At 58.3% G+C, this 12,165-nt stretch overlaps 1 protein-coding gene across 1 annotated transcript in view; it reads right to left on the reverse strand.

Moving 5' to 3' along the window:
* The window catches only part of LOC111158609 (disco interacting protein 2 homolog C), a 189,282-nt gene that overhangs the window by 79,720 nt on the left and 97,397 nt on the right, over nt 1–12,165 (reverse strand). The window contains exons 17-18 of the mRNA XM_022520749.1: nt 1,658–1,797; nt 521–657 (exon numbers count right to left, since the gene is read on the reverse strand). Coding sequence (XP_022376457.1) covers nt 521–657; nt 1,658–1,797 — 277 coding nt within the window. The remainder of the gene's footprint in view (nt 1–520; nt 658–1,657; nt 1,798–12,165) is intronic.

Consider the following 12,165-nt stretch of genomic DNA (forward strand, 5'->3'; position numbering starts at 1 on the left):
CAGGTGAGAGGTCAGCTCCGGGAGCACGGCGGATGGGCGCAGAGGGTACCACGGCCCGCAGGCAAGCAAGGCCCATGTGGACGCGAACTGCGAGCCACACATGACGCGAACTGCGAGCCACACATGCTGGCAGACATCGCGCACACGCACACACCGGCTCCTGCCACGTGTGTGTGTTCACGCCTGGCCATGGCAGGGAGGCCGTGGGGGCCCCGGTGAGCCCAGGACGGGTGTGCCCGGCCCCCGACCTAAAGTGTCTTCGCAGCACTTAGTAAACGGGCAAACCTGGGAACAGTGATATATACAGAAGACCCTTTGCAAGGACGATTCTTGCCTTTTTCCAACATTGGCTACAAAGTGAGAAATGCTGAGAAGTCAAATTTACTGAAAATTATATAACTGGTAGCAAAAAGTGAGACCATTTTAGTTACAATGAACACGTTCCATCAAGACACTGCCAGCTTCTCGTTCGCGTCTGTGCACCTGCAGGGCCCCCTGGAAGGAGCCCCCGCGAACCTACCTCGAAGGTGTTCTTGGTCATGCCTGAGAGGCCGTAGTAGGACGTGCCCGTCGCGATGGCGCACACGCAGAGCTCCCCGATCTCATCCGTTCTACAGAGCTGAGGGATTCCGTCCGGCTTCACGGCACACATAATGGCTGAGAGCAAGACCGGACGCACGTCATGTTAGAGTGAGGGACAGAGAGCGAGGGAGACAGACGGACAGAGACGGAGGCGAGGGAGACAGAGAGACAGAGGGAATGGGGGGGACAGAGAGACAGAAACAGGGACTGAGGGATGGGGGGGGACAGAGACCGAGAGAGACGGTGTGGGGAGACACAGGCACAGAGAGACGGGGACAGACTGAGGATGAGTGATGGCAGGGGAACAGAGACAGCGTCTGGAACACGGGTGGGTGTATCCAAGTGGGCCGGGCATGCATGTTCCCTGCAGCACGTCCTAAATTTTCCCATAACAGAAGAATGTCCAGTCCTGCTGCTGTGACGTCAGTGACTAACTGGACAGGTGAATCACATTTAAGGGGAGTGACTTCCGCTAGCAGACATGGAGGACGCGTGGAGGACGTCCCGGGTCCCTTGCTGCCCATGGCGCTTCTGTACTGCACACGCCCCGTGCTCCCAGCACAGAGCTCGAGTCCGTCCGGGCCCGAAGCCAGCGTTCCGGGAGGTGGGTTGTGCGTCCAGCAACAGCTGACACCGCCCTGACCCGCTCGCAGGTGCGTCTGTGGAGCAGGTCCACGACTCTTAGAAACAGGCTCTTCCGCTACGAGAGAGCGTGGCTGCTCCCCCAGGGCCCCCCAGCAGGGCTCTCACACCATCTGCTGCTAGGCTGGGTGCCGGCCTGGCCCAGCACGTGGGGAGGGCTGTGGGGGGCAGCGGGGCCCAAGGCACCCCCGGGGAGGATGACAATGAGGTCCCAGCATGAGGGGGGCAGAGAAGCCCTCCCATGTTCCCTGAGGCCGCTTCACCACAGACTTTAACGACTCACAGCTGGAATGTAAGCGTCGCGTCCACATTCACGGCGGAGGGGCCCGGGGACGCCGGGTAGGAAGGCTGGGGCCCACAAACAAGCCCAGCAGCCACAGCCAGGGTCCCCACCTCAGCACCCCAGGCTGTCTGTAGCCCGGGCCACACTCACCACCAGGCATCACGAGGCCGACATCCTGCACGGTGAGCACAGACAGCTTCTCCTCCGAGTCCACGCGGATGACGCCGTAGGTCAGCCCGTGCATGGAGAGGACGCCCCGGCCCGGGGGCTGGTTGCTGTCGTCCGTGGGCCTAGAAGAGCAGTTCTGTCTGAGCGCGCGGAAGCGAACAGGCCACACAAGGACACGCGGCGAGGCTGCCAGCCACGATGGGGTCCCACGGACTCCAGAGTGCAGACTGGATGTCGTGCTGCCCCCACGGTCTAGCTCGCCGGGGAACGCTTCTGCTACGGCCACAGGATGTCACTACCCTACCTCTGGGTTTCCAGAACAGTTTAAAAACACCTTAGTGGCGTGAAGACCTGCAATTAGAAAGGAACACTGCCTGACTCCTCCCCACACTGTCTGGGCCAGATCCTCCAGGGTGGGAAGTGGCTAGCGGGAGAACAGGTCTCGGAGAAGAGACGGCAGCAGGGTGCAGAGTCGGTGGAGGTTCCCACTGCTCCTGCCGTGAGTCAGATGTACGCCATATGGATGCACACTGTGGGCCAGAATCTGGAATGAGAGTCCTACTACGTGCCGGACGACAAGTTCTTGGGGAAGGTTCTGGCTGAGAGGCTTTCTGTAGGGTGGTGGAGGCCCAGGGGAAGAAGTAGTGTCACTGCCTCTGTCTCCTACAGGGCCCACGAGCCCCACACGTCCACTCCCTCCGCACCAGCCCCTCCCATTCCTCCGGGACCCAGACCTCTCCCGCCTGGGCCTTCTGCACCTGCTCCTGCCTCTCTCCCTGCAGGGTTCTAGCAGCAACAGCAAACCCGTGGGTTCCTCTCAGTGCCCTCCGGGGCCGCTCATATGCACAAGGACTCCATGAAGCAGACACCCCAACTCCCACCTGCACGGCACGCGCCTGGCCCATCAGTCGCAGCCTCCTGAGGGCAAGTGGGTCTCCCTCTGTCCACTGCTATATCTTTCCTCCAGAGAGGCAGTCTGTCGACTGCGGAGTCGTGAAAGATTTCCAAGGTCACAGATCTTATCCCTGTAGCTAAAGACCCTTGCTTGTGAGCTGTGAGCTAAGTGAGAGAGCGATTTGGGTGAGCACCAGCCTGTTGCTGTAACGACGCACTTGCACAACACTGCTTTAGGATCTAAAAGCTGGAGGACAAATAGAAGTTTGCTGTTTGACTTTAAAACAGTACTGAGATTTGTAACGAACCTAAAAATATAAATAAGGAAACGTAAAAGTTAAACTGTGCAGAAGGAAGTCTTATTTGAATCAAGAAACTGGTGTGTTTAAAAAAGAAGCCTAGATCGTAAGTCAAAAATTTCTCAAAAAAAATAAATAAATAAATAAAAAGGAAGCGTAAGAGAGTCTGGAAACTGAACCATTCTATCAGCTAAGCATCAAGAACAAGGAACTAAGCAGACACAGAAGAAAACTCTGCCTAAGCTAGAAGGTCCCCGGGCAGCCACCTGGAAAAGAGCCCCGGACACTGGAGCCTAAACCACTCTCTAAAGCAAGAGGAGGAGCCCCGCGGGAACCCTGTGCTGCCAGGACTCCTGACCCCGTGCTTCTGTCCTCGGCAGAATGCGACGTGACAGTCAGGAACCAGAAGGCTCGGTACCCGCTGTGGGTTGTGTCCCCAAAACCTATACCACGGAAACAAGGACTCCCGTCGCATTACTCAGACCTGCTGCTTTGCACTCGCATCTAACAGAGTCCCTTGTGGATCACGAAAACTCCGAGCCCGGACTCTCTCCTCTGCAGACAAAGGACACTTAAACAGTTGGAAGAGAAGCACGTGAGTCCCTGGGACACGGTGACGTGAGCCCGATGCCTGAGTTCTACTGCGAGTCATGCAGAAGCTCTACGTGTACAGACTCCCGTGCTGTTCACGTGGCCCCGTGATGTGGCATGGCAGTCACGCCTCCCATGGACACGGACTCTGAGGCCTGAAGGGAGGCATTGTGCCACGTTACAAAGCCAGCAAGAGGAAAAGCAAAAGGAGGAAATGCCAGAACGGTGACCTGGGTCAGCAGACTCGGAAATCCACTGGGAACTGTGCTGGGCTCACTGGACACAGAGCATACGGAGCCATCAGTGCACACGTGGGGTGCACGCACAGGCTGGACACACGGGTGCACGCACGGGCTGGATGCACAGAACGCACACACAGGCATCAGAGCACCTCCTGGAACGCAGCTCCCTGAGGAAGATGCTTCTACGCTGTGGGCCATCTGCGTGTGTCAGCGAGGGACCGCCTTCCAGCCGCTGACCAGTGAGGTCCTCCTTTGTGGACAGAGGGCGTCCCTCGTGGGGGAGTGGCCCTGCTGCGCAGGTCTGGCCCTGCCGTCCGCAGCGGACGTCCTTCTGCAGACGCGTGAGCTGACTTACTGCGACGGCCGCCCCGAGACAATAACAGCGGCAGGTGGAAATGCCCTGTGAAGGGTGTGGAGCCATGGACACTGTGTACTTGTTTTAACAGAAATAACATTTTCAGGGAACACTCTGGGAACATGGATTTTAGGAGAAATCCAGTCAAATCCATGCCTATGTGCTCCCCCTTCAGTGCTCAGCGTGAGAGCCTCTGCACAGCACAGCGGACACCCACACGGAAGGCTCATGACAGGGAAAGACCCAGGATCGACACGGCGCCCCTCTGAGCAATGAGGTATTTTCTTCCCCTTTCTCTGGCGAGAGCAAGAACCACTTATTAAAAAGCACCTGCTTGAAGAGGTCTATAACGTGACAAGGGGCCGTTCTCTCCGCCACTGTCACACCCACCCGCCGCAGTCTGTGGCTTCCAGGTTCTTTCTTGCTAGAGAGACTGGTCAGAGACGCTTCCTCCTCTCAGCCAGGCACCGGACCTACCCCACAAGCTGTGTGTGAGCTGAGCTCTCCCCCAGGCTCCTTGGCTGTGTCTCCGGGCAGGCGCTGGGCACGCGCCGGCAAGGAACCGGCCCCAGTCTCTGTGTGTGGGACAGATACCTGGACCGCAGCGGGCACCAGTCACCATCCAACCGAACACAAAACAGGGCGGGACTCGCTCCTGCGGGTGAGCGGGGCAGACGGCCCGCACAGGGCACTCTGGTCTCTTGGCTCTTCCACACTCTGAGTCACGCTGTATCGCCGGTTAGGGATGGGGAGTCTCATGGCCAACCTCCTTCTACTCAAAGGAGTTCTAAAACTGGACCTGAGTTCAAAACTGCCGGATTAAAGTCCCCGACAATGTATTTAATCTTGTGTTACAAAAATAAGATCATGGATCTCCACGGTTGCCTTTCTTGGGGCAGTCAAAAGCCGTTTCTGAAAATCCCACTGCAATTCACAGGCTCCTCAGCTATCCTGGCTGGTGTGCCTCGGGCGGAGCGGTCTGAGTCGGACTCCAGACATGCATCCGGCTGCCGGGGTCCTTCCCTCAGGTCTTCCCGTCTCTCTAATGTCCGGGGGGACGTTTTCAACATGCAAAATGATTCGGGTGGCAAAGGGGCATCTCTGGTCTCCTCTGGAATCACCAATTTAATTACTGCTTTACATAATTATTAGGTTTCACTGCGAATGCATCAAGGTACCTTGTGGTTAAAGAGCCACAGAACATTTCCTTGGTTCAAACAACACTACCACAACATAGCTTTAAAAAGTGAGTTCTTGGGGCACCTGGGTGGCTTAGGGGGTTAAGCCTCTGCCTTCGGCTCAGGTCATGATCTCACGGTCCTGGGATCGAGCCCCACATCGGGCTCTCGGGTCAGCGGGGAGCCTGCTTCCTCCTCTCTCTGCCTGCCTCTCTGCCTACTTGTGATCTCTGTCAAATAAATAAATAAAATCTTTTTTTTTTTTTTTAAAGTGGGTTCTTTCCTCTGCATCCTAGACGCGGAAACAGAACCAGACAGCAAATCCCAGGGATACACAGGACCAGAAGATCATTCGCTGGTTTTCATTTTACAATTTGTCCTTTGAAAACAATTTCACAGATGCGTTTACACATCATAAAGTCCTATTTCTCCAATATACTTAGTTTTACAAATAACCGTCAAAGAAAAAGGAAACACACAACATAGACCTGGAGGGTGACAGCTTAAAAGGAAAGACGATTAAATACCGTGGCAACATGAGGTTGGAGAGGAAGCCAGGGCTCCAGCTGCTGTCCCCAGACAACGGCCAGAGTCTAGGGCTGGCTCTTGGGACCAGCTCCGCACACTGCCTGTGTTTCAGGTGGGACGTCCGAGAATCCCGCTGAAAACTCGGGGCCCCAGAACCTTCCAACGCACTCACTGTGGTGTTGGTGACAGGTGTTCTCCTGCTAACCGGAGGAGGGACGTCAGGACAATGAACAGCCACAGTCACCAGCCTGTGACGTCCAGCTCTCTGCTCTGCACAGGCCAGCTCAGAATGGCCAGAGGGGCTGACGGATGTGCCCAGCTGTCCTGGCACAGTGCAGGCCCACGGGCGCCTGGCGGTTCTTCCACAGCCACGCGGCTGGCTGGTCCACATACGCGTCTCACAGAAGGAAACCACAGACTAAAAGCTCCACCGGTGTGACTAACGGGACACATGTCCAGTGTCATCTTCAGTGCTGACCACGTGCAGTAACTGGGTTGTGTCCCTAAAAGCTGAGCGGGCCATCAGCGGCTCTGAGCGGCTTGCCCAAGTCCAGTCTCTTCTTCGTTTCCCAGCTCAGCTGTCCTGGGAGGGTTACTAAGCCCAGGACGAGAGAAGAAAGGAGAATGTCAGTCCTCAAACCCACCTGGACGAGGGGTCATCAGAGCTCCCTTGAAAGGGGCCGGCTTTTCTTTCCAACAAAATCAGGCGACCTAGCAGCCAGACACTTTTTTCTTTGTAAATCAGCCAACAAACAGAAACAGACTTTGAGGCCGTAGCCGCTCCCACGCTGGGCTCGGGGAAGAGGCGCAAACCGAGTGCCCATTCTGCTGTCGCCCTGGGACCACAGGGCTGTGGACCGGTCATCCTGGACCCCTGCTCAGAGCAGCTTGAGAGGGACGAAGAAGGTGGCCTCGCCTCTAAGCCAGCTTCTGCTGTGCACGTACGGACATTTCCAAGTGTCCCTGTGCTTGGGGAAGAAATCAGTCAGTGTGAAGCTATGCATGTGGGCTTGTTCGTGAAACAAGAGTCTGTCCCAACCTCTGCGTGGATGGTCGTTCATGTCCAACGCCGGCAACGGGGGCTTCCTTAATCACAGAGAGGGACGTGTTCATAAAATTCAAGAGAAAGCGGTTTCTGTCCTGTTTGAAAATGACTCACATACGACTGGTCAGTGAAGGAAGCAGGTTCTGCATGTGAGCACTCCCTCCTCTCCGGACTGACCACCAGTCCTCGTCACCCACACTCACCCCGACACAGGGCTCACGGCGGTGGCTTTATCCGTGGGGCCGCTGCTGTGCAGCAGTGTCTCACGTGGACGGGGACGGCCACCAGACTGTGGAACGGCACCCAGCAAGGGACCGGACGGGAGACAGCCGCTGCTCCCAGAGGCCTGTCTTGATTTGGGTCATGCCATCATTCCTAATTCTACTGAGAATGCTACAACTGTACCTCGTGCTCCTTCCCCTTCCTGTCCCAATCTACCTGTGGGCGTGGGAGATGATGCCCATCGCGGAACACGCGGGCTCTGAGGAGACGTCCCAGCCAACGGGGTGGGAGCCCCGGGCGGGGCTCTGGGAGACACTTGCTCAGAGCCTGGCAGGGCCGAGGGCACTACCTGTGCTCACGTCTCTGTTCTCAGGAACTCCTGACCGTCCACTGCCTCCTACATAGCGACTTACATCCTGGGGTATGTACGGATCTCCCACCCCTGCTCTGGGGTCCTGAGCTGCCCTCTCCGCACCCATGTTAGTGCATCCGTGTGGATGCACACAGGCTGCTGCCCAAGACCTCCCTGTCCTCCCTCCACCCATTATCTCGGGACCCACCCTGGGGTCGGGAAGGGGACGCATAGTTGGCAGTAAGGACACGGCCCTCTTGCTGCTGCTGTCTTGGTGGACGACCAGAACACGACACCAAACCCTAGGCTCAGAGCGGCACCGGGGTTGCTGTGTGTGGTGCCAGCCGGCCGACAGGCACACACACGACTCCCTGGGGCACCACGAGCTAGAAACCCGCCTGCACACGAGCACGTGCTGCTCTCACCAGGACGCCCGTGAGCAGGACCTACACGTACTGGGCATCTGTCTCTCACAGCTCTATTTACAAAGCACACATGGGGCTGGGACGGACAAACCACGGAGACACCAGAAAGTCCCAGAGCACATGAGAAGGTCTGAACCTGAAGGAGGGCGATGAGCCCGGAGGACCACGGTCAGGACGCCGGCAAAGGCAGGCTGTGCAGAGGGAGGGAGAGAGCATGGCCAGACCTCGGAGCCCCCAGCACCCCTGCAGGCCAGCTGCCACTGAGGGGCCGGGCAGTAGGGAGCCAGGGCAGCCAGAGGGTCGGGCCGTGCGTCCACAGCTTCCTCTGAAGGAACGTGGGGCACACATTGCCCGGGCAGGGTGCACTGAAATCCAGTTCCACTCTGCCTGCCACCCTCCTTCCCACAGTAGAGCGGCCAGAATCACAACTCAGACATCGGTGTCCAGTCTCTGCACGGTCCTGCATCTAACCAAAGTCTTGGTGGGTGGGGAGACGCGATGTAGCCTACACTGGGGCATAAGGGCTCAGACTGCTGGGCCAAGGGCTGACGGCTGGGGTGGGGGACCTGGGGTTGTGCACACGGGTTAGCAGGCCTGTGGGTTCACATCGGGGACCAGGGGTGTGAGCACAGGTGTTAGCAGACCTGTGTGTTCACACTGGGGAGTAGGGTATGTGCACACGTGTTAGAAGACATGTGTGTTCACATTGGGGACTGGGGTGCGTTCACACCAGGGACTGGGGTGTGTGCACACGCGTATTAGCAGACCTGCGTGTTCACATCGGGGACCGGGGTGTGTGTGCACTCGTGTTAGCAGACCTGCGTGTTCACATCGGGGACCGGGGTGTGTGTGCACTCGTGTTAGCAGACACAAGTGTTCACATCAGGGACCAGGGAGTGTGTGCACACACATGTAAGCAGACACGTGTCTTCACATCAGGGACTGGGGTGTCTGCACACGTGTGAGCAGACACACGTGTTCACAATGGGGACCAGCGAGTGTGCACACGTGTTAGCACACACTGTTCACATCTTTTCTTGGCAGGGGGAAAAATCGAGGGTCTCAAAGGACTGGTCCACAGGGACGTGGCCGAGTCAGTCGCTGAGACGACCTGCCTTTCCTGGTGCACAAGGTGGCCCTGAGATCACGATGACACTCTGAAGCGCCCCTGAATCTTACCGCTCCAGGCAGACAACACACGGGGTGACACCGTAGCATCAGGGGACCTGCCGGCGGCCCCTCTCACAGCGCAGCCTGGACTGTGTCCACGGGACCCACAGATTCTCTCCCGGAGGGAACGGCGAGGACACAGTTTGTGACTCCATCACCCCAAGGCCCCCGGGGGCACGAGCCACCACACAGCTTCTCAGCACGTGGGAACCGTCTGCGGCTTCGGGCCCAGACGTCACGGTTCCTCGCCCGCGTGAACCAGGGCTGAGCAGAGCGCTGTGCTCCGGGGCCACTCCGGGCGCGAGCGCGCCGTCAGAGGCTGTGTTTCCCCAGGACCCAGGGTGTCTCCGGGACACGAAGGCTCAGCCTAGACCACGCAGGCACAGTCCCAAACGACTGGCTCCAAGAAACGCAGCACGATTTCCAACGCCACCTGCGGCCTGAGCCGTCGTTTCAGGCGTCTCTGCGGGGTTTTTGTCCAGATTTTGAAAATATCCTTCTACTTCAGTTTTGGTCACAGATACGGACGGGTGTGAAACCGAGAAGGACGGTGCGAACGGTGCAGACACATTTATATGCTTGTGAAACCATAATGTTTAACGGCCCTCTGCTGCCTACAACGATCTTTTCCAAAATTATTTTTGTTTGGCTATAACCAATATGTTAGTAGCAAAACACAAACACCTTAGCATCAAAACTAGACCTTTCCCCTGTGTATCTTACGGCCCCTCACTTTACGCTGGAGCAAGGTGGCAGGGTTCACGCTGCACTGTCCGCAGGAGTGACCGTGAGGCCCGGGGCCAGCACACCACTGTCGAGAGTCCGCAGGACACACCGGGCCATCCCCACGGAGCCGTCCCCAAGCACCGGGCTCGTATCTTTACTCTGAAATACGCAGCCCAAATGTCACAGCAAAACAAGTAGACACATTTAAACTGTCACAGCTTCAGCAAGGACAGGACGGCACAGACGATGTCTGGCTCAGCTGTCCCTCTGGAGCAACCTTGCTCCCCTGCCGGAGGCCAATACATGAGCCACCACTGACCCACGTGAGGCGGGAATGGGGTTCCACCCGTGGCAAGTGGGTCCCAGCGACAGTCTCCACTGTCCCTCTCACACATGTGCCATGCGCGGCTAATGCACATGCCTAGTTCTCAAGCACTGCGCGGGCAGCAGGTCTGCGGAGAGACCCGGGAGGTGCCAGTGAACCTGAGACTCTCTGGGAGAAGACAGTGTCTTCATTTAGATAAAGAGCTCAGGGCGAGCCACCAGACGGAGACCGGTTTATACCAAAGTCTGTAAATAAGTGAGGATTACAGACTCCACGTCAGGAAAACCAAGAGTTTCTTCTGTTACTGACGCACCTTTTGGTTGTAGGGAATTTCTCTGAAGGAGTGACGGACGTGACATCGCTCTGACAGTCAACAGTGGTTGAGGAAAGAGCGAGGCTCCCTGTGCACAGAGCTGGGAGCTCACGCAGACGTGGCTCATGCACTGCCTTTTCAGCGAAGGGCCACGGGGCCTGGAACATTCACTGGGCTTCCTGTCAGCTGCGCCGTGGCCAGCACACGTGAACAGGCAGGCACAGCGGTGGGCCAACGAAACCTCAGTACGGGCGCGGGCCGTCGGCCCCCTGTGACTCCGGGACGTGCGCTCCTCTCCCTCCACTCGGGAACAGCACATGGCGAAATCTGTCATGGCCTGAGACGGGCAGTCTGCCCTCCCAGGCCCCCACACGGGTCCTGCCTTGCTCACGGTTACGTGCCCAGCAGACAGACACCCACGGCCACCTGTCGGGCTGACGAGAGAAGGGCCGGGAAGCGGGAGGAGGAGAACCGAGGCAGTGCCCTGGCCGCCTCCTCCGCAGGCACTCGGACCCCGCTGCGTCTGAGCCCCCAGGCTGTGCACGCGGGCCTGACGCAGGCTCCCAGGGGGAGGACGCGTGTGGGGTGAACCAAAGGTCCTGCAGAGAAGGGGACAGAGCTGCTCTACTGTGCCCTGGCCTCCCTCCAGGCCCTAGCCACACAGACCTATTTTTACCAAAAGCTGGAAATAGGATTTCTTCTGCCGACACATGCCCTCTCTGGTCACCCTGTTTTCTGGAAACTGTGTGCTCAGGAAGGGGTTCTCCAATGTGGGCAGCCCTGCCTCCAGGCAGCCTCTCCAGACTGACGGGGAGAGAGAACACACGGGGGTCCCTGGAAGGGCAGAGGAGCCAAAGCTGCCATCATGTCAACCCTGTTCACAGTCCTCACGGGGAGTGTCTGGCAGCTTGGGGTGAGGCCAGGCCATAGCAGAGACTTCCGCCGCCTGGACATGCTGGCGGCCACGGGTCCCGCGCTCTTGAGAGCCGCCGTGAGTCCCAGCTGGCTGAGACCCTCCCATGTGACAGTCACACTGTAAAACCCACGGGCAAGAGCTGCGCAGCTATGTCACGATGGCAGCGTGTGCTCCCAATGGGTCCCATCCCTCCCTACACAGACCGGAGAACGCGACTATGCACCCATGGGGATGGGCCGGTGCGCCCCTCGCAGGAAGTGACGGCCCCACAGCACATGCTGAGTCTCGGGGCACTTCGGTGTTCCTATCTCGCTACTTTCTTCCCGCGGACACTCCAAATCCACAGGAATCACGAGAGCAGCCTGTCTCCAGATGCCGTGGCTCCCGAGGATGCTCGCGGGACCGCGGCTGGGACTGACGAGCCTGAGAAGGACCAGTGACCTCACACAGCGCCAGTGAAGGGAACGCACACCGCTCTTGAGGGCTAGGAAATGCCTGCAGTACAGCGAGTTTGGGGTGGAAACGGACTGGCCTCCCCAGCCACACGTCCCCAGCTTTAACCCCTGGACTGTGAATGGCAGTCCAGGAAACAACGTGCCGACCTTCCGCGAGCTACAGGAGATCCCGCGAGGAGAGCACGGCAGGATCCTGCCAAGGCCTCAACCTCACGTTTCACCGCGGGCGGGGTCAGGTCCACCTGCGGCCCACGCCAGCCACCTCCCACCATGGTGCGGTCCAGGATGCAGGGCTCGCAGGGGCTCCTCTGTATCCGTGGCCCTGTCCTGGCTCCTGGCTCCTCTACCAGCTACCCGGGAAATCACAGACGAGACCTCAAGGGCGGGGGGGGGTCAGATCTGAGAGGAGCTGGCGGGTCTGCAGACAGGAGCCAGCCAGTTCAAAGCCAGGCCG

Source organism: Enhydra lutris, unplaced genomic scaffold (assembly GCF_002288905.1).
Source record: "Enhydra lutris kenyoni isolate GAN:26980312 unplaced genomic scaffold, ASM228890v2 scaffoldscaffold61, whole genome shotgun sequence".
In the NCBI taxonomy this organism is placed as follows: domain Eukaryota; kingdom Metazoa; phylum Chordata; class Mammalia; order Carnivora; family Mustelidae; genus Enhydra; species Enhydra lutris.